The 26,528-nt window shown below is 45.5% G+C and overlaps 1 protein-coding gene across 1 annotated transcript in view; it reads right to left on the bottom strand.

The window, feature by feature from the left end:
* Nucleotides 1-26,528, bottom strand: part of LOC143767547 (ephrin type-B receptor 5-like) — a 111,960-nt gene that overhangs the window by 82,181 nt on the left and 3,251 nt on the right. The window contains exons 4-5 of the mRNA XM_077255956.1: nt 4,342-4,500; nt 3,270-3,602 (exon numbers count right to left, since the gene is read on the bottom strand). Coding sequence (XP_077112071.1) covers nt 3,270-3,602; nt 4,342-4,500 — 492 coding nt within the window. The remainder of the gene's footprint in view (nt 1-3,269; nt 3,603-4,341; nt 4,501-26,528) is intronic.

A 26,528-nucleotide genomic window follows, 5' to 3' on the forward strand; every position in this document is an offset into this window, starting at 1 on the left:
ATTTTTTTTCAACCTTTCTGTAGGGGAGTGAATACTTATGAACGAGACCCCCATATTCTCAGTTTTCCTGTAGCTAATCACAAGTGTGAACATATCACATACACAACAAGTCGGGGAGGTGAGAAGGACTGTGCTGTTCTGCTCGGGGGATTTTCTCGCTTCAGCCAGGCGTGAATGTTCAGGGCTCCCATACTCATGGATTCAGTCACCAATAAGTAAAGGGCGGCAGAAAGAGTCAATAAATGTCCTCTCTGTGCCAAACTTGTCAGGGAAGCCCCCTCCTCTCCCCGTATAAGACGACAATCGAAAGACAGAAAATATTTCAATTGGAAAAAAATAAATAAAACAAGACAGAAAAATAACGAATAAAAAGGAGTGTAAACTTTCTAAACTTTTTTTCAAAAGCAAAAAAAGTTTGCAAATTGTCTTGATTGAAAACCTTCTCCCGTTTGGTGTTTGCAGCTCCCATGCAGATTTATGTGTTAATAAAGGCTTTACAAAATTGAGTTGCTTTTATTTAGGCCTTTTTTATACGTCGGTGTCTCTGGTACGTGTGGTGACAGTTTTCACACTTACCGGAGACACTTACACAGGTAGACCCATTCAAGTGAATGGATCTGTGCACAATTCAGTGTGCTTTCATGGACCATGCGTCCATGGGTAAAATACGCTGACATATCCATTTTTTAACAGCAGCACGAGTAGCAAAATGTCCCGCTCGCGTGCACATAGATAACACACATGGATGTCATACATTATACATGTGACATGTACCGGCGCCTGAGAAGCAGCGGTACAGTTAGCGCTGTTCCCCGGCGCCAGGTGCTGAGGACCACTCTCTTCATTCTCCCCTGCTCTGCCGGCGATCAACACGAGCAGTGGAGAATGATGAGAGTTATATTCAACCGATGACAGTGACAGCAGGCGGCGGCTGACGGGAGTATTCATCAGCAGTCGTCTGCTCTATAAATAAATACATAAATAAAAAATCCAGAGTGGGTTCCCCTGTACTTTCTTTTTTTAGGCAAAGCTCACAGCTGGGGGCTGCAACCATTAGCTGTGAGCTTCAGCAAGGCGGGATATCAAGAATAGACGGGTCCCTACGCTGTTTTTTTAATTATTTCAACAATTAATTTAAAAAAACGGGGCAGGGTCCCCCTCATCTTTGACAACCAGCCAAGCTAAAGCAGACAGCTGGTTGGTAAGGGGCCATGGATATTGACCCCCCCAGGCTAAAAGCAGCCGCAGCCGCCCAGAAAAGGTGCATCTATTAGTTCTGCCAATTCTGGTGCTTTGCCTGACTCTTTCCACTTACCCTGTAGCGGTGGCAAATGGGGTTAATATTTGTGGGGTTGATGTCACCTTTGTATTGTCAGGTGACATCGAGGCCACGAATTTCTAATGGAGAGGCGTCTATATGACACCTATCCATTACTAATCCTATAGTTATATGGTAAATAATGACACAGCCAGAATAAAGTCCTATATTAGAAATCAGACTAAACACACTTTTCCATTTATATTTAAAAACAACAAACACAGATATACTCACCTAATGCCTAATTCCACCGAAGCCCTCGATCTCCTGTAATAAAACAAACACAAAAAACAACAATATTCCTCACCTGTCCATTGTTCTATCCCACACCGTAATCATGTCTGGAGGATTAATAGTTTTCAACCTGGATAAACCAAGATGCGACCACACAGGCTGAGAACCACTGAGGAGTGAGCTGCTGCAAGCGCAGCATCAGTGACCAGCAGTGACATAACCAAGGTTACCGCCAGTCAGGGAGGCTGCGTTCCCAGCTAGGGCCAATGAACTGCTGTGACCTCAGCACTGTGGGAAAAAGTCACTGAGTTCACCGCAGTTCAGCTCAGAGATGAACGCAGATCACTGTGAGAAATTCTCACGTGATCTGCTGTGAACTCGCTGAACTGAACTACGGTGACCTCATCACTGACTTTTTCCCACAGTGCTGAGGTCCCCAACGACAGGTGAGGGATAATGTTGTTTTTTACTTTTGCTTTATTGCTTTATTACAGGAGACGAGGGATTCAGTGGAATTAGAAGTTAGGTGATTATAACTGTGTTTATAATTTTTAAACAAAAAAGTAAAACTGTGTTTTTTGTTTTATTTCAAATAAAGGACTTTTATTCTGGCTGTGTCTTTATTTTCCATATAACTATAGGATTAGTAATGGATATGTGTCTCATAGACACCTCTCCATTATTAAGATGTGGGCTTGGCGTCACCAAACAATACAAAGGTAACATCAACCCAACAAATATTACCCCACTTGCCACCACTACAGAGGAAGTGGGAAGAACTGGGCAAAGCACCAGAATTGGCACATTTAATAGAATGTGTTTTTTTCTGGGTGGCTGCTATTTTTAAGATGGGGGGGTCAATATCCATGGCCCCTTACCAGCTTGAGAATATCAGCCTCCAGCTGTCAGCTTTAGCTTGGCTGGTTGTCAAAAATGGGGGGACCCCATGCCAATATTTAAAACAATTAAATATTTATTTAAATAATTAAAAAATATGGCTTAGGGACCTCTCTGTTGTTGATAACCAGCCTTGCTGAAGCTGACAGCTGAGGGTTGCAGCCCCCAGCTGTCAGTTTTGCCTGGCTGGTTGTAGAAAATACAGGGAAACCCACATCAGATTTTTTATTCATTTATAGCACAGGCGGCGGGTGATGAATACTCTCATCAGCCGCTACCTGCTCTCATTGTTTTCACTTGAATATAACTCTCATCATTCTTCCCTGCTCGCACTGCTCACCAGCAGAGCAGGGGAGAATGATGAGCGCCATCTTCAGCAGCCGGCGTTGGGGGAATAGCGCTAACTGTACCGCTGTTCTCAGGAGCCGGTATGTTTGGCACTGACGAGGCACACAGTTACCACACGTGTGCTGCAAGTGTTACAGACACGGGCACTGATATCTCCAGTACCGTTTTTCTTCCAGTACCGGAAAAAAACAAACGTGTAAAACCGGCTTTAGATCCATAAGCAATGGTTAATTGCGCTAATTTGTGAGCATAATACTCTTAAAGGGGTCCTCCGAATTCCCAATAACAAACTGGTACAAAAATATTTCACAGTTTCCTTGAAATTATTGGGACGTTTGTTTCATGCAAGATGAAAAAAAAAATCTGGATTTTTAGAAAACTTTACACGGTACTTCATATATGAATATTTTTGTCCCCCATTCTTTACACTGCGGGCTGTATCATGGATATAAAGACCAGATTCACCACTGACCTGACTGACTGATGCTGATGTTCAGAGACGCATATTTGGGAGGTTCCAAGCTCAACTCTGACACCCGATTAGTAGACTGCACCTCCAGGGTATAGGCCACTCCGGGCAGAAGTCCGGACAGCTGGACCCTCGTCTGGGTGATTCCCACCTGTCCAGGTCTGAACGTCACTCCATCCCCACAGCGGAGGCAGCGTCCGATCACACACTCTTTACACGCCACTGAGTACATGACCTCCGTACGTCCCCCCATGTCTTTCGGGGTCCTCCACGTCATGGACACAGCTCCGGGACCACTGACTTCATAATTCATGTCCCATGGAGCTGATGGGGGTCCTGGAAATGCACAAATGGGATCATTAATGGAGGGTCAAAGTCATTGCCATTCACCTACTACAACTCCCATCGTGCTCCTCTAGGAGGTTGTTGTCACCCAACTTTTCCAGAATCCAGAATTACATTTTCTTCTTGGTGCTGGGGTCTGAAATGTACCAAGATCTGAAGGGTGCGGGAGGGTCCTCTACTTGCCAAAGTTAGGAAAAGTTCCACAAACTGGATCTCAAAAGGGGCAGAGCATGAAAGAATTCTGAGAATAATGTGCTGGTGAGTGTGGATGGCGGGGGTCCGGTGGGGGTCTGTAGTTACTATATGTATAGGGCACTCCGGTTGTGGGGTATTATGTGTGCTATTATTATGGGGCACTGTGGTTGTCACTATCTCTGAGCAGTAGTAAGACACTGTGGTAAATGCTGTTATTGGGGGGATCCTCGCTGTGCATATTATGAAGCATAGCCATGATGATGGGTACTAGCCAGGGGGGCAATTTAGGGATATGTACATTTAGACTTTGTGTGTCCACACAGGGTGTAGCTCACGTCCGGACAATATTGGTGGCATCTGTGCAGAATCGCCTTTATGATATTTCTCTAAAATAAGACTAAATGACCAAGTCAGTTCCCAAAAACTGCTATTACTGCACTGGCCCTTTAAATCTCTCTGCCACCTGTGCCTGCCCCTATCATACAATCTCCCTGGGTGCAATTAATAGAAGATCTGCTCCTATCGTGTGACTCACCAGTGCATGGAGCGGACGCAGATTCCTCTGGGATGCGGTAAAATCCCTTGTTACATGGGCAGCTGATGGCGCCAGAAGTTGTCGTGTTGCTGTTGGTTGGGCAGACATCGCAGTGAGTAGTGGATGCTTCTGGAGGACTATAAGTGCCAGGAGGACAGGCTGTTGAGTAAGGTGAGATATTTAGCAATTTCTGATCCTGAAAAAAAAATCATGCGTAGAAGAGCTGAGTTCTATGTTCATATATGTTATATGGGTAATTTTCAATTTGTAACATTTTTTATGCAACGACGTGTCTAGCTCTGCTACACATGAAAAATGCATCATTAGTCCTGTTGACAAACTCATCGGATAAGGTAAACTCAGCTGTGCTACACCGGATAAGGTGAACTCAGCTGTGCTACATTGGATAAGGTGAACTCAGCTGTGCTACATTGGATAAGGTGAACTCAGCTGTGCTACACCGGACAAGGTATACTCAGCTGTGTTATATCACACAAGGTAAACTCAGCTTTGCTACATCGGACAAGGTAAACTCAGCTGTGCTACACCGGACAAGTTATACTCAGCTGTGTTATATCATACAAGGTAAACTCAGCTTTGCTACATCGGACAAGGTAAACCCAGCTGTGCTACATCGGACAACGTAAACTCAGCTGTGGTACATTGGAAAAGGTGAACTCAGCTGTGCTACATCAGACAAGGTGAACTCAGCTGTGCTACATCGGACAAGGTGAACTCATCTGTGCTACACTGAATAAGGTGTACTCAGCTGTACTACATTGGACAAGGTGAACTCAGCTGTGCTACACCGAATAAGGTGAACTCAGCTGTAGTACATTGGATAAGGTGAACTCAGGTGTGCTACATCGGACAAGGTGAACTCAGCTGTGCTACATCAGACAAGGTAAACTCAGCTGTACTACATCAGACAAGGTAAACTCAGCTGTGCTACATCGAACAAAGTAAACTCAGCTGTGCTACAACAGACAAGTTGAACTCAGCTTAGCTCCATTGCATCCAGCAGATTTAACTCTGCTACATCAGAAAAGCTCAGCATATCTTAGACCAGGGGTCTCAAACTGCATTCCTCGAGGGCCTCAGACCCTGCGTGTTTTCAAGGTCTCCTTAGCATTGCACAAGGTGCTGGAATCATTCTGTGCAGGGGATTAAATTATCACCTGTGCAATACAAGGAAATCCTAAAAACATGACCTGTTTGGGGCCCTCGAGGAATGCAGTTTGACACCTCTGTCTTAGACTGACTCTGCTATATCAAATAACTCAGCTCTGCTACATCCGAGAAGCCTAGTAGTGGTTTATCTTAAATTTAATCTTTGAGGACATTTTATTTTTTTTAGCTAAATGTATTTTGGATTAAAAATCATTTGTTCAATTGGGCTTTAAAGATTTTGCAGCGTGTTGGCTTTTCCAGGCTTTTTATTTCCTGCACATTTAACTTTGATGTGATCTGTGGTCATAGATCAGCAGAGAGGAGCTAAAAAAAAAATCCAAAATGTGCTGTCAGAAGGAGCTCGCTGACACATTCTTAGTTCACTCATTCTGCCGCCAGCAATAGATGGTGCAGCACAGAGGTTACAGAAGGCAAATGGTGTAATATTTTTTATTAAATTTAATTGCAAAAAAAAGATTTTTAGCCAAAACTACATAAATGTAATAACAAAAATTGTCCCTAGACGTTAAGTCAACGACGAAATCAGCACTGCCTTAGTAGACTGACTCAGCTCTGCTGCATCAGACAAGTTCAGCTGTATTACACTAATAAAGTCGGCTCAGCTACATTGGACGAGTCTATTTAATTTGACATTCACTAGTACAGCTGACAAACTCAGCCCTGCTACATGTGAGAAACTCAGCACTGGTACTTATGTCAGGCTCTGAAACTAAGTGCAACTTCTAACTTTGTCCCCTCTAAAGTTTCGCCCCTGCTTGTTACTTGGAAGGCTAGGCTGATCACATGTATATATGGTGCATTTGTTACACAGTCAGCTCTGCTATTTCAGGAAGCTTAGGATTCCTCCACCTGACAAACTCAGCTCTGCTGCATATCATTATTACATTGCAGAAAAGAGCAGAGATTTCACAAAATGTTTATCAGAATTAGGATGTCGCTACATCGTGGTCTCAGGGTATTAATTTAATGTAAATAAGTGGGCAGTGCCAGGACGAGGATTCCCTCTCCTCCCCGGCATTAATTAACGCTTTGTCTATGGAGCTTCCATGGATCCCACAGATAGGTCAGGCAGAATCCTTCCATCTGAGTGATCCTGAATGACCGGGGGCACAGTCCGCGCTAACTGTCTGCACTCAACAGCCTCTAATTATAGCAATTAGTGCAAGGTTCACTGCAGCTCAATGCAAACTGTGAAACTTCTTGCTTATTCATTAGGATTGTATTAACTGATTGTCTCCAGGGGAATTTACATCTATTCTTTCATCATCAAGTCTCAAAATCCTTTGGTTAGTCATTTTAAAGGTATCTTTATAGCAACCCACAGATCAATTTATCTAATTCAGAGAATCAAATCCATGACAAAGTAATTGAATGAAATAACATTATTCTGACTAACTGCAGTCACCACTAGGGGGAGCTCTCTGTATACAGAGATACATGATAAGATTCTGTCTGCAGTCACCACTAGGGGGAGCTCCCTGTATACAGAGATACATGATAAGATTCTGTCTGCAGCCACCACTAGGGGGAGCTCCCTGTATACAGAGATACATGATAAGATTATATCTGCAGTCACCACTAGGGGGAGCTCCCTGTATACAGAGATACATGATAAGATCCTGTCTGCAGCCACCACTAGGGGGAGCTCCCTGTATACAGAGATACATAAGATCCTGTCTGCAGTCACCACTAGGGGGAGCTCCCTGTATACAAAGATACATGATAAGATTCTGTCTGCAGTCACCACTAGGGGGAGCTCTCTGTATACAGAGATACATGATAAGATTCTGTCTGCAGTCACCACTAGTGGGAGCTCCCTGTATACAGAGATACATGATAAGATTCTGTCTGCAGTCACCACTAGTGGGAGCTCCCTGTATACAGAGATACGTGATAAGATCCTGTCTGCAGCCACCACTAGGGGGAGCTCTCTGTATAAAGAGACACATGATAAGATTCTGTCTGCAGTCACCAGTAGGGGGAGCTCTCTGTATACAGAGATACATGATAATATCCTGTCTGCAGTCACCACTAGTGGGAGCTCCCTGTATACAGAGATACATGATAAGATCCTGTCTGCAGCCACCACTAGGGGGAGCTCTCTGTATACAGAGATACATGATAAGATCCTGTCTGCAGTCACCACTAGGGGGAGCTCCCTGTATACAGAGATACATGATAAGATCCTGTCTGCAGCCACCACTAGGGGGAGCTCTCTGTATACAGAGATACATGATAAGATTCTGTCTGCAGCCACCACTAGGGGGAGCTCCCTGTATACAGAGATACATGATAAGATCCTGTCTGCAGCCACCACTAGGGGGAGCTCCCTGTATACAGAGATACGTGATAAGATCCTGTCTGCAGTCACCACTAGGGGGAGCTCCCTGTATACAGAGATACATGATAAGATTCTGTCTGCAGCCACCACTAGGGGAGCTCTCTGTATACACAGATAGATAATAAGATTCTGTCTGCAGCCACCACTAGGGGGAGCTCTCTGTATACACAGATAGATAATAAGATTCTGTCTGCAGCCACCACTAGGGGGAGCTCCCTGTATACAGAGATACATGATAAGATTCTGTCTGCAGCCACCACTAGGGGGAGCTCTCTGTATACACAGATAGATAATAAGATTCTGTCTGCAGCCACCACTAGGGGGAGCTCCCTGTATACAGAGATACATGATAAGATTCTGTCTGCAGTCACCACTAGGGGGAGCTCCCTGTATACAGAGATACGTGATAAGATTCTGCAGTCACCACTAGGGGGAGCTCCCTGTATACAGAGATACATGATAAGATCCTGTCTGCAGCCACCACTAGGGGGAGCTCCCTGTATACAGAGATACATGATAAGATCCTGCCTGCAGTCACCACTAGGGGGAGCTCCCTGTATACAGAGATACGTGATAAGATTCTGCAGTCACCACTAGGGGGAGCTCCCTGTATACAGAGATACATGATCAGATCCTTCCTGTAGCCACCACTAGGGGGAGCCCCCTGTATACAGAGATACATGATAACATTATTTCTGCAGTCACCACGAGGGGGAGCTCCCTGTATACAGAGATAAATTATAAGATTCATGGTCACCACTAGGGGGAGTCCCATGTACAAACAGATGCATGACAAGTTTTTGTCTGCAGTCACCACTAGGGGGAGCTCCAAGTATACACTGATACATGATAAGATTCAGTCTGCAGCCAACAGTAGGGGGGGCTCCCAGTATACAGAGATACATGATAAGGTCCTGTCTGCAGCCACCACTAGAGGGAACTCCCTGTATAAATAGATGCATGATAAGATTCTGTGTGCAGCCACCACTAGGGGGAGCTCCCTGTATACAGATACATGATAAGATCCTGTCTGCAGTCACCACTAGGGGGAGCTACCTGTATACAGAGATACATGATAAGATTCTGTCTGCAGCCACCACTAGGGGGAGCTCCCTGTTTATAGAAATACATGATTAGATCCTGTGTGCAGCCACCACTAGGGGGAGCTCCCTGTATACAGATACATGATAAGATTCTGTCTGCAGCCATCACTAGGGGGAGGTCCCTGTATACAGAGATACATGATAATATTCTGTCTGCAGCCACCACTAGGGGGCTCCCTGTATACAGATACATGATAAGATCCTGTCTGCAGCCTCCACTAGGGGGAGCTCCCTGTATACAGAGATACATGATAAGATCCTGTCTGCAGTCACCACTAGGGGGAGCTCCCTGTATACAGAGATACATGATAAGATTCTGTCTGCATCCTCCACTAGGGGGAGCTCCCTGTATACAGAGATACATGATAAGATTCTGTCTGCAGCCACCACTAGGGGGAGCTCCCTGTATACAGAGATACATGATAAGATTCTGTCTGCAGCCATCACTAGGGGGAGGTCCCTGTATAAAGAGATACATGATAATATTCTGTCTGCAGTCACCACTAGGGGGATCCCTGTATACAGAGATACATGATAAGATCCTGTCTGCAGCCACCACTATGTGGAGCTCCCTGTATACAGAGATACATGATAAGATCCTGCCTGCAGCCTCCACTAGGGGGAGCTCCCTGTATACAGAGATACATGATAAGATCCTGTCTGCAGTCACCACTAGGGGGAGCTCCCTGTATACAGAGATACATGATAAGATTCTGTCTGCAGCCACCACTAGGGGGAGCTCCCTGTATACAGAGATACATGATAAGATTCTGTCTGCAGCCATCACTAGGGGGAGGTCCCTGTATACAGAGATACATGATAAGATTCTGTCTGCAGCCACCACTAGGGGGAGCTCCCTGTATACAGAGATACATGATAAGATTCTGTCTGCAGCCATCACTAGGGGGAGGTCCCTGTATAAAGAGATACATGATAAGATCCTGTCTGCAGCCACCACTAGGGGGAGCTCCCTGTATACAGAGATACATGATAAGATCCTGTCTGCAGCCACCACTATGTGGAGCTCCCTGTATACAGAGATACATGATAAGATCCTGCCTGCAGCCTCCACTAGGGGGAGCTCCCTGTAAACAGAGATACATGATAAGATCCTGTCTGCAGTCACCACTAGAGGGTGCTCCCTGTATACAGAGATACATGATAAGATCCTGTCTGCAGCCACCACTAGGGGGAGCTCCATGTATACAGAGATACATGATAAGATCCTGTCTGCAGTCACCACTAGGGAGAGATCCCTGTATACAGAGATACATGATAAGATCCTGTCTGCAATCACCACTAGGGGGAGCTCCCTGTATACAGAGATACATGATAAGATCCTGTCTGCAGCCACCACCAGGGGGAGCTCCCTGTATACAGAGATACATGATAAGATCCTGTCTGCAATCACCACTAGGGGGAGCTCCCTGTATACAGAGATACATTATAAGATCCTGTCTGCAGCCACCACTAGGGGGAGCTCCCTGTATACAGAAGTACATGATAAGATCCTGTCTGTAGTCACCACTAGAGGGAGCTCCCTGTATACAGAGATACATGATAAGTGTCTGCAGTCACCACTAGGGGGAGCTCCATGTATACAGAGATACATGATAAGATCCTGTCTGCAGTCACCACTAGGGGGAGCTCCCTGTATACAGAGATACATGATAAGATCCTGTCTGCAGTCACCACTAGAGGGAGCTCATTGTATACAGAGATACATGATAATATTCTGTCTGCAGCCACCACTAGGGGGAGCTCCCTGTGTACAGAGATACATGATAAGATTCTGTCTGCAGCCTCCACTAGGGGGAGCTCCCTGTATACAGAGATACATGATAAGATCCTGTCTGCAGCCACCACTAGAGGGAGCTTCCTGTATACAGAGATACATGATAAGATTCTGTCTGCAGCCTCCACTAGGGGGAGCTCCCTGTATACAGAGATACATGATAAGATCCTGTCTGCAGTCACCACTAGGGGGATCCCTGTATACAGAGATACATGATAAGATCCTGCCTGCAGCCTCCACTAGGGGGAGCTCCCTGTATACAGAGATACATGATAAGATCCTGTCTGCAGTCACCACTAGGGGGAGCTCCCTGTACACAGAGATACATGATAACATCCTGTCTGCAGCCACCACTAGGGGGAGCTCCCTGTATACAGCGATACATGATAAGATTCTGTCTGCATCCTCCACTAGGGGGAGCTCCCTGTATACAGAGATACATGATAAGATTCTGTCTGCAGCCACCACTAGGGGGAGCTCCCTGTATACAGAGATACATGATAAGATTCTGTCTGCAGCCATCACTAGGGGGAGGTCCCTGTATAAAGAGATACATGATAAGATCCTGTCTGCAGCCACCACTAGGGGGAGCTCCCTGTATACAGAGATACATGATAAGATCCTGTCTGCAGCCACCACTATGTGGAGCTCCCTGTATACAGAGATACATGATAAGATCCTGCCTGCAGCCTCCACTAGGGGGAGCTCCCTGTATACAGAGATACATGATAAGATCCTGTCTGCAGTCACCACTAGGGGGAGCTCCCTGTATACAGAGATACATGATAAGATCCTGTCTGCAGCCACCACCAGGGGGAGCTCCCTGTATACAGAGATACATGATAAGATCCTGTCTGCAATCACCACTAGGGGGAGCTCCCTCTATACAGAAGTACATGATAAGATCCTGTCTGCAGTCACCACTAGGGGGAGCTCCCTGTATACAGAGATACATGATAAGATCCTGTCTGCAGCCTCCACTAGGGGGAGCTCCCTGTATACAGAGATACATGATAAGATCCTGTCTGCAGTCACCATTAGAGGGAGCTCCCTGTATACAGAGATACATGATAAGATTCTGTCTGCAGCCTCCACTAGGGAGAGCTCCCTGTATACAGATATACATGGTAAGATCCTGTCTGCAGACACCACTAGGGGGAGCTCCCTGTATACAGAGATACATGATAAGATCCTGTCTGCAGCCATCACTAGGGGGAGCTCCCTGTATACAGAGATACATGATAAGATCCTGTCTGCAGTCACCACTAGGGGGAGCTCCCTGTATACAGAGATACATGATAAGATCCTGTCTGCAGCCACCACTAGGGGGAGCTCCCTGTATACAGAGATACATGATAAGATCCTGTCTGCAGTCACCATTAGAGGGAGCTCCCTGTATACAGAGATACATGATAAGATTCTGTCTGCAGCCTCCACTAGGGGGAGCTCCCTGTATACAGAGATACATGATAAGATCCTGTCTGCAGCCACCACTAGGGGGAGCTCCCTGTATACAGAGATACATGATAAGATCCTGTCTGCAGTCACCACTAGGGGGAGCTCCCTGTATACAGAGATACATGATAAGATCCTGTCTGTAGTCACCACTAGGGGGATCTCCCTGCATTATTATTTTTATTACTATTTATTTCTATAGCACCATTGATTCCATGGTGCTGTACATGAGAAGGGGTTACATACAGATTACAGATATCACTTACAGTAAACAAACTAACAATGACAGACTGATACAGAGGGGCGAGGACCCTGCCCTTGCGGGCTTACATTCTACAGGATGGTGGAGATGAAGACAATAGATTGAGGGTTGCAGGAGCTCCGGTGTTGATGAAGCAGTAGCTCCGGTAGTGGTGAGGAGGCAGCGGGGTCAGTGCAGGCTGTAGGCTTTCCTGAAGAGGTGGATTTTCAGGTTCCGTCTGAAGGATCCGAATGTGGTGGGGTAAAGAATTCCAGAGGATGGGGGGTATTCTGGAGAAGTCTTGGAGGCGGATAAGTGTGGAGGAGAGAAGGAGGTCTTGGGAGGACCGGAGATTACGTGAGGGAAGGTATCGGGAGATTAGTTCAGAGATACATGGAGGAGACAGGTTATGGATGGCTTTGTAGGTCAGTATTAGTAATTTGATCTGGATATGCTGAGGGAATGGGAGCCAGTGAAGAGATTTGCAGAGGGGGAAGCAGAGGAGTAGCGAGGAGAGAGATGAATTAGTTGGGGCAGCAGAGTTAAGGATGGACTGTAGAGGTGCAAGGGTGTTAGCAGGGAGGCCACAGAAAAGGATAATGCAGTAGTCAAGGCGGGAGATGATGAGGGCATGCACAAGCATTTTAGCAGATTGAGGAACGGACGGATTCTGGAGATAATTTTGAGCTGGAGGCGACAGAAGGTGGAAAGCGCTTCGATGTGCGGTTTGAAGGACAGGGCAGAGTCAAGGGTTACTCCGAGGCAGCGGATTTCAGGTGCGGGAGAGAGCGTGATGTCGTTAATTACGATAGATAGGTCAGGTAAGGAAGATCTATGAGATGTAGGAAAGATGATGAGTTCAGATTTGTCCACATTGAGTTTGAGGAAGCGAGAGGAGAAGAAGGAGGATATGGCTGATAGACACTCCGGGATTCTGGACAGCAGAGAGGTGATGTCTTGGCCAGAAAGGTAGATCTGAGTGTCATCAGCATAAAGGTGGTACTGGAAGCCATGAGACTTTATGAGTTGTCCCAGGCCAAGTGTATAGATTGAGAAGAGTAGGGGTCCTAGAACAGAGCCTTAGGGGACTCCAACAGAGAGAGGGTGGGTTGAGGAGGTAGTGTGGGAGTGGGAGACGCTGAATGTGCGGTTGGAAAGGTACGAGGAGATCCAGGATAGGGCGAGGTTTTTGATGATAATATTCTGTTTGCAGTCACCACTAGGGGGAGCTCCCTGTATTCAAAGATACATTATAAGTTTCTAACTGTAGTCACCACTAGGGGGAGCTCCCTTTATACAGAGATACATAATAAGATTCTGTCTGCAGCCACCACTAGGGGGAGCTCCCTTTATACAGAGATACATGATAAGATTCTGTCTGCAGTCACCATTAGGGGGAGCTCCCTGTATACAGAGATACATGATAAAATCCTGTCTGCAGTCACCACTAGGGGAAGCTCCCTGTATACAGAGATACATGATAAGATTCTGTCTGCAGTCACCACTAGGGGGAGCTCCCTGTATACAGAGATACATGATGAGATTCTGTCTGCAGTCACCACTAGGGGGAGCTCCCTGTATACAGAGATACATGATAAGATCCTGTTTCCAGTCACCACTAGAGGGAGCTCCCTGTATACAGAGATGCATGATAAGATTCTGTCTGCAGCCACCACTAGGGGGAGCTCCCTGTATACAGAGATGCATGATAAGATCCTGTCTGCAGCCACCACTAGGGGGAGCTCCCTGTATACAGAGATACATGATAAGATTCTGTCTGCAGCCACCACTAGGGGGAGCTCCCTGTATACAGAGATGCATGATAAGATCCTGTCTGCAGCCACCACTAGGGGGAGCTCCCTGTATACAGAGATACATGATAAAATCCTGTCTGCAGTCACCACTAGGGGAAGCTCCCTGTATACAGAGATACATGATAAGATTCTGTCTGCAGTCACCACTAGGGGGAGCTCCCTGTATACAGAGATACATGATGAGATTCTGTCTGCAGTCACCACTAGGGGGAGCTCCCTGTATACAGAGATACATGATAAGATCCTGTTTCCAGTCACCACTAGAGGGAGCTCCCTGTATACAGAGATGCATGATAAGATCCTGTTTCCAGTCACCACTAGAGGGAGCTCCCTGTATACAGAGATGCATGATAAGATTCTGTCTGCAGTCACCACTAGGGGGAGCTCCCTGTACACAGAGATACATGATAAGATCCTGTCTGCAGCCACCACTAGGGGGAGCTCCCTGTATACAGAGATACATGATGAGATTCTGTCTGCAGTCACCACTAGGGGGAGCTCCCTGTATACAGAGATACATGATAAGATCCTGTTTCCAGTCACCACTAGAGGGAGCTCCCTGTATACAGAGATGCATGATAAGATTCTGTCTGCAGTCACCACTAGGGGGAGCTCCCTGTACACAGAGATACATGATAAGATCCTGTCTGCAGCCACCACTAGGGGGAGCTCCCTGTATACAGAGATACATCGTAAGATTCTATCTGCAGCTGGGTCTGGTTCCTGCTCCCTCTGCCTTTCTTCACTCAGAGAGCTCCTATGATGTCAATCATTCTAGCTCGTGGCCTCCATACTGCTTCTCATTTATTAAACAACAACCTAAAGGACATAAATTCATAAACGAAACCAGAAAAATCAGCCTTACCAGCTCCAGGTCAGATCACAAATGTACAAACAGGATGCAGCAGACCCAAATTATAAAGGCGAGGGCAGCACAGGTGCAAACTACTGGTGGAAGCAGCCACTCACAAGTCTACTAATGTATGGAGGGAGTGGCTGCCTGTTGGTTGGGTTAACAGGGGCGTCTGTCCTTGTGGGGTGCACTCATCTAGTGCTGGGCAGCCCACCTGACATCATATTATGGGCGTCATTAATAGGCTGTAAGCCGGACTCTGCTTCACGCATACCTGTGTGACTGGCTTTCTATTCAAGCCTCAATTGTGTGCATTTTTTACTAGACAGCCAACCCCTCCATACATTGGTAGACTTGTGAGTCGCTGCTTTCATCAGTAGTTTGCACCTGTGCTGCCCTCGCCTTTATAATTTGGGTTTGCTGCATCCTGCTTGTATATTTGTGATCTGACCTGGTGCTGGTAAGACTGTTTTTTCAGGTTTATTTTTTGCTTCTCATTTATAACCTGTTTTTCCAGTGCAGGTTCTCAAGATGACATTGTTCCAGCTCTGCCCTACCGCACTGATTGCCCTGCTACCCCAATGCTACCTGTCTGTGCTGCAGAAAAATGGCTTTTCTGGATTTTGGGCTTTGTAGCTCCACCTCACGAGATGAGACACAGCAGTCACATTGTGTAGTTGTGTGCACGTTCCCCTAATGAGCTGAGCTCTGCCAGACACGGACGCTCTGTCACTGTGTTGGACACGGACACTCTGTCTCTGTGTTGGACACGGCCGCTCTGTCTCTGTGTTGGACACGGATGACACGAATGCTCTGTCTCTGTGTGGACAAGGACGCTTTGTCTCTGTGTTGGACACGGACACTCCGTCACTGTGTTGGACACGGATGCTCCATCTCTGTGTTGGACACGGACGCCCGTCTCTGTGTTGGACACGGATGACACGAATGCTCTGTCTCTGTGTTGGACAAGGACGCTCTGTCTCTGTGTTGGACACGGACACTCCGTCACTGTGTTGGACACGGATGCTCCATCTCTGTGTTGGACACGGACGCCCGTCTCTGTGTTGGACACGGATGACACGAATGCTCTGTCTCTGTGTTGGACACGGACGCTCTGTCTCTGTGTTGGACACGGATGCTCCGTCTCTGTGTTGGACACGGACTCTCTGTCTCTGAGTTGGACATGGACGCTCCGTCTCTGTGTTGGACACAGACGCTCCGTCTCTGTGTTGGACACGGACGCTCTGTCTCTGTGTTGGACACGGACGCTCCGTCTCTGTGTTGGAAACGGACGCTCTGTCTCTGTGTTGGACACGGACGCTCCATCTCTGTGTTGGACACGGACACTCCGTCACTGTGTTGGACACGGACGCTCTGTCTCTGTGTTGGACACGGACGCTCCATCTCTGTGTTGGACACGGATGCTCTGTCTCTGTGTTGGACACGGACGCTCCATCTCTGTGTTGGACACGGACGCTCCATCTCTGTGTTGGACACGGACGCTCCGTCTCTGTGTTGGACACGGACGCTCTGTCTCTGTGTTGGACACGGACGCTCCATCTCTTTGTTGGACCGGACCCTCCGTCTCTGTGTTGGACACGGACGCTCCTTCTCTGTGTTGGACACGGATGCTCCATCTCTGTGTTGGACACGGACGCTCCTTCTCTGTGTTGGACACGGACGCTCCGTCTCTGTGTTGGACACGGACACTCCGTCTCTGTGTTGGACACGGACGCTCTGTCTCTGTGTTGGACACGGACGCTCCGTCTCTGTGTTGGACACGGACGCTCCATCTCTGTGTTGGACACGGACGCTCCATCTCTGTGTTGGACACGGACGCTCTGTCTCTGTGTTGGACACGGACGCTCTGTCTCTGTGTTGGACACGGACGCTCCATCTCTTTGTTGGACCGGACCCTCCGTCTCTGTGTTGGACACGGACGCTCCTTCTCTGTGTTGGACACGGATGCTCCATCTCTGTGTTGGACACGGACGCTCCTTCTCTGTGTTGGACACGGACGCTCCGTCTCTGTGTTGGACACGGACACTCCGTCTCTGTGTTGGACACGGACGCTCTGTCTCTGTGTTGGACACGGACGCTCCGTCTCTGTGTTGGACACGGACGCTCTGTCTCTGTTGGACACGGACACTCCGTCACTGTGTTGGACACGGATGCTCCGTCTCTGTGTTGGACATGGACACACCATCTCTGTGTTGGACACGGACGCTCTGTCTCTGTTGGACACGGACGCTCCGTCTCTGTGTTGGACACGGACGCTCCTTCTCTGTGTTGGATACGGACTCTCTGTCTCTGTGTTGTACACGGACGCTCTGTCTCTGTGCCTGACACGGACGCCGCACACAACTATACGAGGCGGAAACCAAAAGAACCAAAGAGAAGATCGAACAGAAGAGAAATCTAAAGAACTGAAGGAGTCAGTGGAGAACCAGGCTGGGATATGTGGTATCAAAAAATTCCAGAAAAGTAGCAGCCAAATCACCTCGCTTATCTGTATTTGCACCTCTTAGTGGCAGGGATCGTTTTATGAAGAATGTGACCAAATCATTGAAGCTTCTGCATCTTCTCCTGTATCTTCATACAATGCTAAGGTAATGCTTCCATATTGCAGAAAAATAATACCACCCAATAGTTACCAAATTAACCATCTTGATAAACAGTTTTTTTCTGTTACCCCTAGTGCTCCTAGTGTGAAAGGATTTGTAGGGTCTTACACATAATGCCCAGATAATACTGCCACATGGTTTCAAAATAATATGTAGCATTCAGGTACAATAATACTACCATAAATCATACTTGTTAAGGTGATTGTTCATAATAAGCTGTTCTGTGTGTACATGAGGAACAACATCACATGACTTATCCTGTATTTTCACTCGTTTTCTTCTCTATAGTTGTCTCTGAGCTTTTGGGTGGAAATGAGCTGCTTTGATGTCTCCCATGCACAGCAAACACAGACATGATGGATTTCTGTTCTGTCCCTATGTGGTACAGGTTCAGAAGCAGCAGCATTGAGGACATTACAGATGAAGATATTAAATAGGAATATTGAGGAATGTAGCTGTGAATCAAGCTCTAGGGCAAGATTAACATTTGCTACAAAACAATAATAGAATGAAGGACAATATATAGTGGCACCGAGCAGTGTAGCTATGAAACTAGCACTAGATAAAACAGTTATTAACAAGCAACAGCATGAGCATGAAGGACATTATACAGCAGTTTTGAGCAATTCAGCAGCAAATTCAACATTTGGGGAGATAAAACACTTACTAGAAAGCAACAGTAATATTCAAGGCATTATAAATTGATATGAAGAAGCTCAGTAGTGAATTAAGAACTGGGGTTAAATAATAACTTGCTAGAAATTTGCAGAATAGAGGACATTAGACAGTGTAGCTGTGAATCCAGCTCTGAAATGAGATAAAACACTTCCGAAATAGCAGCAGTGCCATCTGAATGTATCATAGCGTTTCCCAACAATAGGAAGCTGTGGTCTGATCACTCACTGTACTGACTAACTGTCTTGTTTTGACCAAGACGGATTTTAGCTGTTATTCAGAGTGAATGAAGAATTCAGGAGGCAGGAGAGATGGAGAAGTGGCTTATAGGTGGATAAAGACGCTTGTTTATCTGATAAGATGCTACAAAATGTCTTACATTTGCTTGTTGAAGCCACAGAGTCCACATGACAGTCCAACATAATGCTACATAAAGCAGCCATATTCAGGAGAGGGCACCACTGAGCACCAGAGACGGCACTTTTCATTGTAAAGTGCGGGATCCTGGACTATTGGACCTTAGAAAAATATTGCAGCTGTTAATCTCGATATGAAATGTGCCCAGAATCGCTCATTGTTCTGCCGCCCGCGGATCATGGAAAGTGCAATTTCCGGAGCACATTGTCCGTTTCTGTTGTGCTGCAGCCACCGTGACATTTTATTCTTCGGAGAAGCAGAAATCTGTTCACGCTTTGGGGCCTATGACCTAGATTCATCATGGGGAGATAAATGTTTAAGTTTTTTTTTTTTTTTTTTTTTCTCTTGCCATAGGGAATACAGGAAAAAAAGAAGTGGACCGTATTCTGCCTGATGTTGTAATCATGTAAAGCAATGAAGGGATGAATATTTTATAGGGAAAAGTGAGTATTAAAGACCACGTGCGCCTTTTTGATACATCTACAGTAGGTCCATGTGTCAAAATTAGAAAGATCTGGGGTGGGGGTATGAAGCAAAAATAGCAACGGGACACACAATGGAAGCATTAACACATAAAAGAGCGGATGTGCCAACTGGACCTGAAACTTTAACCAATCGGAGGCATTTTGGCCATTTTGGCGTTTTGTCTTAACAAAAGGAGAGCTGGAATAAGATGGAGCAAAAATGGCATAAGTTGATAAATTTTGGGGCAAAAATTATGTTTCTGCTGCGATCCACTATTGATGAACTCTTCGCTGGGGTAAGAGGCGCAAAGTCCATCAAGAGACGTGTGCCCGAAATGTAACCTCCGGTCAAGGATTGGGGCAAATTTTCTCAAAATTTACACCACTTTTCTAAAAGTAAGGTAGACCTGGCGGACAAAAAGCCAAAAGTTACAACATTTCTGTGAAATTTCCAATTGTAAAAAGAAACATTTCAAACAACATTCCAGAATGTTGGCGAAAACGACTTATTGAATCTGAACCATCGTGAAAAAAGACAGCGCTAAAAGCTCCAGTGAAAAAAGAAAAGATGAAGGAAGTTGGGTCCAGATGCCAAGACTGAAAATCGAAGAGGGTTTTTATTACCTTTGCAAAAAGAATGCCAGGCAGCTGCTGCTAAAGCCATCAATTTTGTAGTGCTGAACCACAACTTATTAATCGGAATGTCAGCAAGGTTCTGAATACAAAATAACACAATGTTTCCAAAAAAATAGAACTTGAGCCTTCAAGAAATCTGGTTAATTAAAAAGGCAGGGAATTCATTAAGGCTATTTGTATCGGTGCCCACTGGTATTCTTGGACCCTCTCCTATTTTTTTTTAGTGGGAGGATTTGTCATTTTAAATCAATTTGGCCAAATTCTAGGTCAAGTGGAAAATCTAAAATGGAACATTTAGTAAATTGTAAAATGTAGAAAAAAAAGATGTGAGTATTGAAAAGGGCTAAAATATAAAAGACGAGGGAGGGAAAGAAACTCGGAGGCTGGAAGCACTAACAGGGAAAAATAATTTAGGGACGATAAGAATATTTCGCCAGCGGCTGAGCAGTGAGCGCGCTGCCGAGTGTCTTTTGATGCCGCCATTATTTGTACGGTTACGTGTTTTACTACACGATCAGATTCACCAGAGAAAGAAAATGGATAAATCAGAGCCAAATAATAAAAAGGGCACAAATGTGCAAAAAACAAAAATGTAGGAGACACAGAAAGAAGGATTCCAAAGGTTCATAAAAATATATCTGCTGTGCAAAAAAAAAGAATCAAGTCATAGTAGAGTAAGATATTTACTGTATATTGTTAACGTCACACTAAAAACTACAATCACCAAGAGCATCTGTAATTTGTGCTACTGTCAACTAATATACGAGTCTCATCATGTACTGTATGGCAGTATTATAGCAGTTATATTCCTGTACTTAGGGAACAGTATTATAGTCGTTATATTTCTGTACATAGGGGCAGTATTATAGTAGTTATATTCTTGTACATAGGGGCAGTATTATAGTAGTTATATTCTTGTACATAGGAGCAGTATTATAGTGGTTATATTCTTGTACATAGGAGCAGTATTATAGTAGTTATATTCTTGTACATAGGAGCAGTATTATAGTAGTTATATTCTTGTACATAGGAGCAGTATTATAGTGGTTATATTCTTGTACATAGGAGCAGTATTATAGTAGTTATATTCTTGTATATAGGAGCAGTATTATAGTGGTTATATTCTTGTACATAGGAGCAGTATTATAGTAGTTATATTCTTGTACATAGGGGCAGTATTATAGTAGTTATATTCTTGTACATATGAACAGTATTATAGTAGTTATATTCTTGTATATAGGAGCAGTATTATAGTAGTTATATTCTTGTACATAGGGGCAGTATTATAGTGGTTATATTCTTGTACATAGGAGCAGTATTATAGTAGTTATATTCTTGTACATAGGGGCAGTATTATAGTAGTTATATTCTTGTATATAGGAGCAGTATTATAGTAGTTATATTCTTGTACATAGGAGCAGTATTATAGTAGTTATATTCTTGTACATAGGGGCAGTATTATAGTAGTTATATTCTTGTACATAGGGGCAGTATTATAGTAGTTATATTCTTGTACATAGGAGCAGTATTATAGTAGTTATATTCTTGTACATAGGAGCAGTATTATAGTAGTTATATTCTTGTACATAGGGGCAGTATTATAGTAGTTATATTCTTGTACATAGGGGCAGTATTATAGTAGTTATATTCCTGTACATAGGGGGCAGTATTATAGTAGTTATATTCTTGTACATAGGAGCAGTATTATAGTAGTTATATTCTTGTACATAGGGGGCAGTATTATAGTAGTTATATTCTTGTACATAGGGGGCAATATTATACACACTGCCCCCTACTACAGATCCTCTCGTATTTTGGCATCAAAGACCTCGCCCTATCCTGGATCTCCTCATACCTTTCCAACCGCACATTCAGCGTCTCCCACTCCCACACTACCTCCTCATCCCACCCTCTCTCTGTTGGAGTCCCCCAAGGCTCTGTTCTAGGACCCCTACTCTTCTCAATCTATACACTCGGCCTGGGACAACTCATAAGGTCCCATTGATTCCAGTACCGCCTCTATGCTGATGACACTCAGATCTACCTCTCTGGCCCAAACGTCACCGCTCTGCTGTCCAGAATCCCAGAGTGTTTATCAGCCATATCCTCCTTCTTCTCCTCTCGCTTCCTCAAACTCAATGTGGACAAATCTGAACTCATCATCTTTCCTCCATCTCATAGATTTTCCTTACCTGACCTATCCATCCCAATTAACGACATCATGCTTTCCCCCGTACCGGAAGTCCGCAGCCTCGGAGTAACCTTCGACTCTGCCCTGTCCTTCAAACCGCACTTCCAAGCTCTATCCACCTCCTGTCACCTCCAGCTCAAAAATATCTCCAGAATCCGTCCTTTCCTCAACCATCAATCTACAAAAATGCTTGTACATGCCCTCATCATCTCCCGCCTTGACTACTGCAACATCCTTTTCTGCGGTCTCCCTGCTAACACCCTTGCACCTCTCCAGTCCATCCTTAACTCTGCTGCCTGACTAATCCATCTCTCTCCTCGCTACTCCTCCGCTTCCCCCCTCTGCACATCTCTTCACTGGCTCCCATTCCCTCAGCGCATCCAGCTCATATTACTAACACTGACCTACAAAGCCTACCATAACCTGTCTCCTCCATATATCTCTGAACTAATCTCCCGATATCTTCCCTCACGTAATCTCCGGTCCTCCCATGACCTCCTTCTCTCTTCCATACTTATTCGCTCCTCACCCAACCACCTCCAAGACTTCTCCTGAATATCCCCCATCCTCTGGAACTCTCTGCCCCAACACATCCGACTATCAACCACATTCGGATCCTTCAGACGAAACCTGAAAACCCACCTCTTCAGGAAAGCCTACACTGACCCCGCTGCCTCCTCACCACTACCGGAGCTACCGCCTCACCAACACCGGAGCTCCTGCAACCCTCAACCTATTGTCTCCTTCCCCACCATCCTGTAGAATGTAAGCCCGCAAGGGCAGGGTCCTCGCCCCTCTGTATCAGTCTGTCATTGTTAGTTTGCTTACTGTAAGTGATATCCTGTAACTTGTATGTAACCGCTTCTCATGTACAGCACCATGGAATCAATGATGCTATATAAATAAATAGTAATAATTTATATTTCTGTGTAAAGTGGTTAGTTCTAGTATAGTTACAGTATATTGCAGCAGTAAATATTCTGTTGAGATTTTCAATGTTTGAATATACATGAATTATGATAATCATTTTCTTAAAAAAATTGTATTTTTCCCACAAATAAAAATATTATAATGGCCATTCTTTGATTTAATGGTTCCTGCTCTGCTAATACTCAATTTTGTGTTCTTTTCTCATAATTCCTTTTTAATCAGAATATTCCAGGATGCCTCGCAATCTTCAATCTACATAAAATAGGTTATATAGCTAAAGGGATTTACAGGATTACACTGGTATAAGCAGAGCGGGAGCTCTATATACCGACGATGGCGGAAGGAGCGAGACACATAACAGATATATAGCAAACCTCCACAGTTGCTAAAATCAGGGAGACCTTTCACAAGTTTCTTGACTGATGATCATGTGGCTCCTGTATATGAGGCTGGTTCCTGATGATCTCACTGTTGGTTTTGCTACTTTTTGTTTAGAATCATTATATTCTCGTCAGTAATACAAGTGCGTTCTCCTTGACTTTTTACTCAGCAGATGCAGTTTTTTTGCTTTTACTCCACAATGAATGGGCTGCGGTATAAAGAATGGGGGAAATGAGAACAGCAAATTGCCTCTGTGATTAAACAAAATGTTGATTTCAGACATTCTAAAGTTCCAACTGGCAAAGTAGGTAAAAAGAACTTTCTGATCATACAATATTGCATAAGCATACTGAAAAATGCTGCTTTCCTGTAAGTGGTTCTCACCCCAGTGCTGTATTCACAGCTACAGTGCTTGCCACTACTATTTACTGTGATTTATGAAAATGTTGCTTTCCTATAAGTATTTATCTCACCCCTGTGCTGGATTCACAGTTACACTACTCACTACTACTTTATAGTGCACTTTATGCAGATGTTACTTTCCGATAAGTGTTTATCTAACCCATTGCGGGATTCATAGCTAACTGCTCAATACCACTGTATAGTGTGTTTTATGCAGATATTACTTTCCCGTGTTTATCTCACCCCAGTGCTGGATTTACAACTACACTGCTCAGTACCACTGTATCATGTTGTGATGGTGTGATATGCTATGTGGGTATCATTTTTGTGTATATTTCTATTTTACTTATTTTCATGGTGTTCTCTTGTAGAAGGAGTTATTTGCTAATTGATGAATGGCTGTTGCTGCCATCTGATATCAGCCCCCACAGCACTGTATTGTTTGCTAATATGCTAATGACATGTTGACCTAGCTTGTTGAAACAATGAGCGCCTGGGACCTTCCCCCTCCTGACCTGTGAATGAGGAGGGAGACTTTTAAAAGATCAGGGAGGTGAGACTCAGATCAGTCCTGTGTGGAATGATGATGTGTTCACAGCACCTCAGAGAGAAAGAAGAGTAAATGGACTATGTTATCCTCTGTCTGCTGGATTGTTGGACTTTTAACCTGTTACTGAACTGCATTCGTGTTCTAGACTATTTTATCCTTTGTGTGGTGGATCGTATATGGACCTTTCGTATTTTTGCCTAAATAAAGGTCTTGAGATTTGTAACGGGGTCTACCGAGCTGGGGTACCTTTTTCAGTACCACCCCGTGTTTCAAGAGGTCCACTCTGCTTTGGCTGGAGTCTGAATGAAGGAGGCTGGCTGGAATTCCTTAGTTACATGGGGGCATATAAAATAATCACAGCATCCCCACGTGTTTCCAGTCTAACCACACTTTATTCACAGGACACAGAATATATCACACAGATACAGAGGGCGGGCCAATTGAAAAGCAGCAGGCCAGACATACATTACAATAGCCGCAGGGTGCCGGAGCCTGCCGATATTTACTGTGGGAATTACAAAGGTAGGGGAGGTCAGAAGGGGGATATCTTGTCCCCTCTGCCCAGGGGCGCAGCCTGTGGGCTCATGCATTAGGGACATGCCTCTCAGATGGAACCTATTATACATACATATAACTGCACAACATATTCTGGGTGCTGAGGGGTCCCGTAACACGTAACAGGATTGTTCACTCTTTGCTGGCTCTGTTGATTGTGTGGTACCGGAGAAGGACCCCATGACAACTGGTGGCAAGCAGAGGGATCAACAGAGCGTAACCTAATGGAGAACCACACACAGAGTGAGTACAGAAATTGGACTGTATCCAGTTTACAGAAGAGAGCCAGAGACCGGGGCCTGAACTACCAGGGACTGACTAAAGAGGCCTTAATTGATCTACTGGTTGGTGCTAGCCCGACAACCTCCTCCAAGATGTCTGAAGGACAAGCCCAGGAGATGAGGACCCCCACCTCAAAAAGCCAGTGGGTGGTGTGGTACGAAGAAGAGATGGTGGTTCTGGGTCCAGGTGTATCTCAGGAGTATGAGGAGGAGGCTGCTCGCTGAGTACAGCATAGACAAGAAGCAATGGAGCTTGAAAGAGGGAGTAGCGCAATGTGGAATGCAAACCCAATGATACGGGAGCCTGTACGGATAACCCGGACAGAGTTTAAGCCATTTGATGAGGCTTCCGGAGATGTGGAGGGGTTCTTCAAGGACTTTGAGCATCAGTGTGCTGTGATGGAGGTTCCCCACTCTGGCTGGATGCGTTTGTTAGTGGGACTCATGAATGGTAGCCTGGCGGAGGCTTACCAAACCATTGACTCACAGCGGAATTGGGATTATAACATTGTAAAGCAGGTTATCCTGGATTACCATGCTATCACCCCAGACTCATATAGGGCCAAGTTACGAGACCTCCCATGCACTATGGGGGGATCATTTGGGATGTATGCACATAAGATGTCCCAGGCATTTCGGAGATGGCTGGAAGCAGAAAACGCATTTACTGTGGAAGATGTTATACAGGCGTTCCTTATACAACAATTTCTTGCCAAGTGTCCTGCAGAGGTACGGGAATGGGTCCGGGAGCGCACGCCGTGCACCATGGATACAGCTGCAGCCCTGGCCGATGAAGCCCTTACTATCCGACCACAATGGAGGAGGCTTCTGGACTATGAACCACGGCCTTCTCCCGCACCCCATCCCCCTCCGATTATATCTGCCCTTCCACCTAGTCACAACCCGATGACAATCACAGCTCACAATCTTGGGCTCCAAAGTTCCGACCACGACCTGGGGGTATCAAAGAGAGGAGATGTTATGGGTGTGGGCAACCTGGACATTTGCAGTCTGGCTGTCCCTCAAGGTTTTGGAGGGAGCCCCACGCTGCCCCACCTCGTCCAGTACATCTTGTGCACTCCATCCCACCTGAGGAAGAGCTACCACCACCCCCACCAGAGTGGACCACCGACCACGGCACCATAGATACCCCTCCTGGGGTGTACGGACTCCGGCCTTTGTCCATCAGAAATACAGAGCAATGGCATTGCCACCTGCAGGATGTCTTAATTGATGGATACAAAGTGTCGGGATTTAGAGACACGGGGGCATTCCTGACTATTGCTGA

This window comes from Ranitomeya variabilis, chromosome 4 (genome assembly GCF_051348905.1).
Source record: "Ranitomeya variabilis isolate aRanVar5 chromosome 4, aRanVar5.hap1, whole genome shotgun sequence".
Classification (NCBI taxonomy): Eukaryota; Metazoa; Chordata; class Amphibia; order Anura; family Dendrobatidae; genus Ranitomeya; species Ranitomeya variabilis.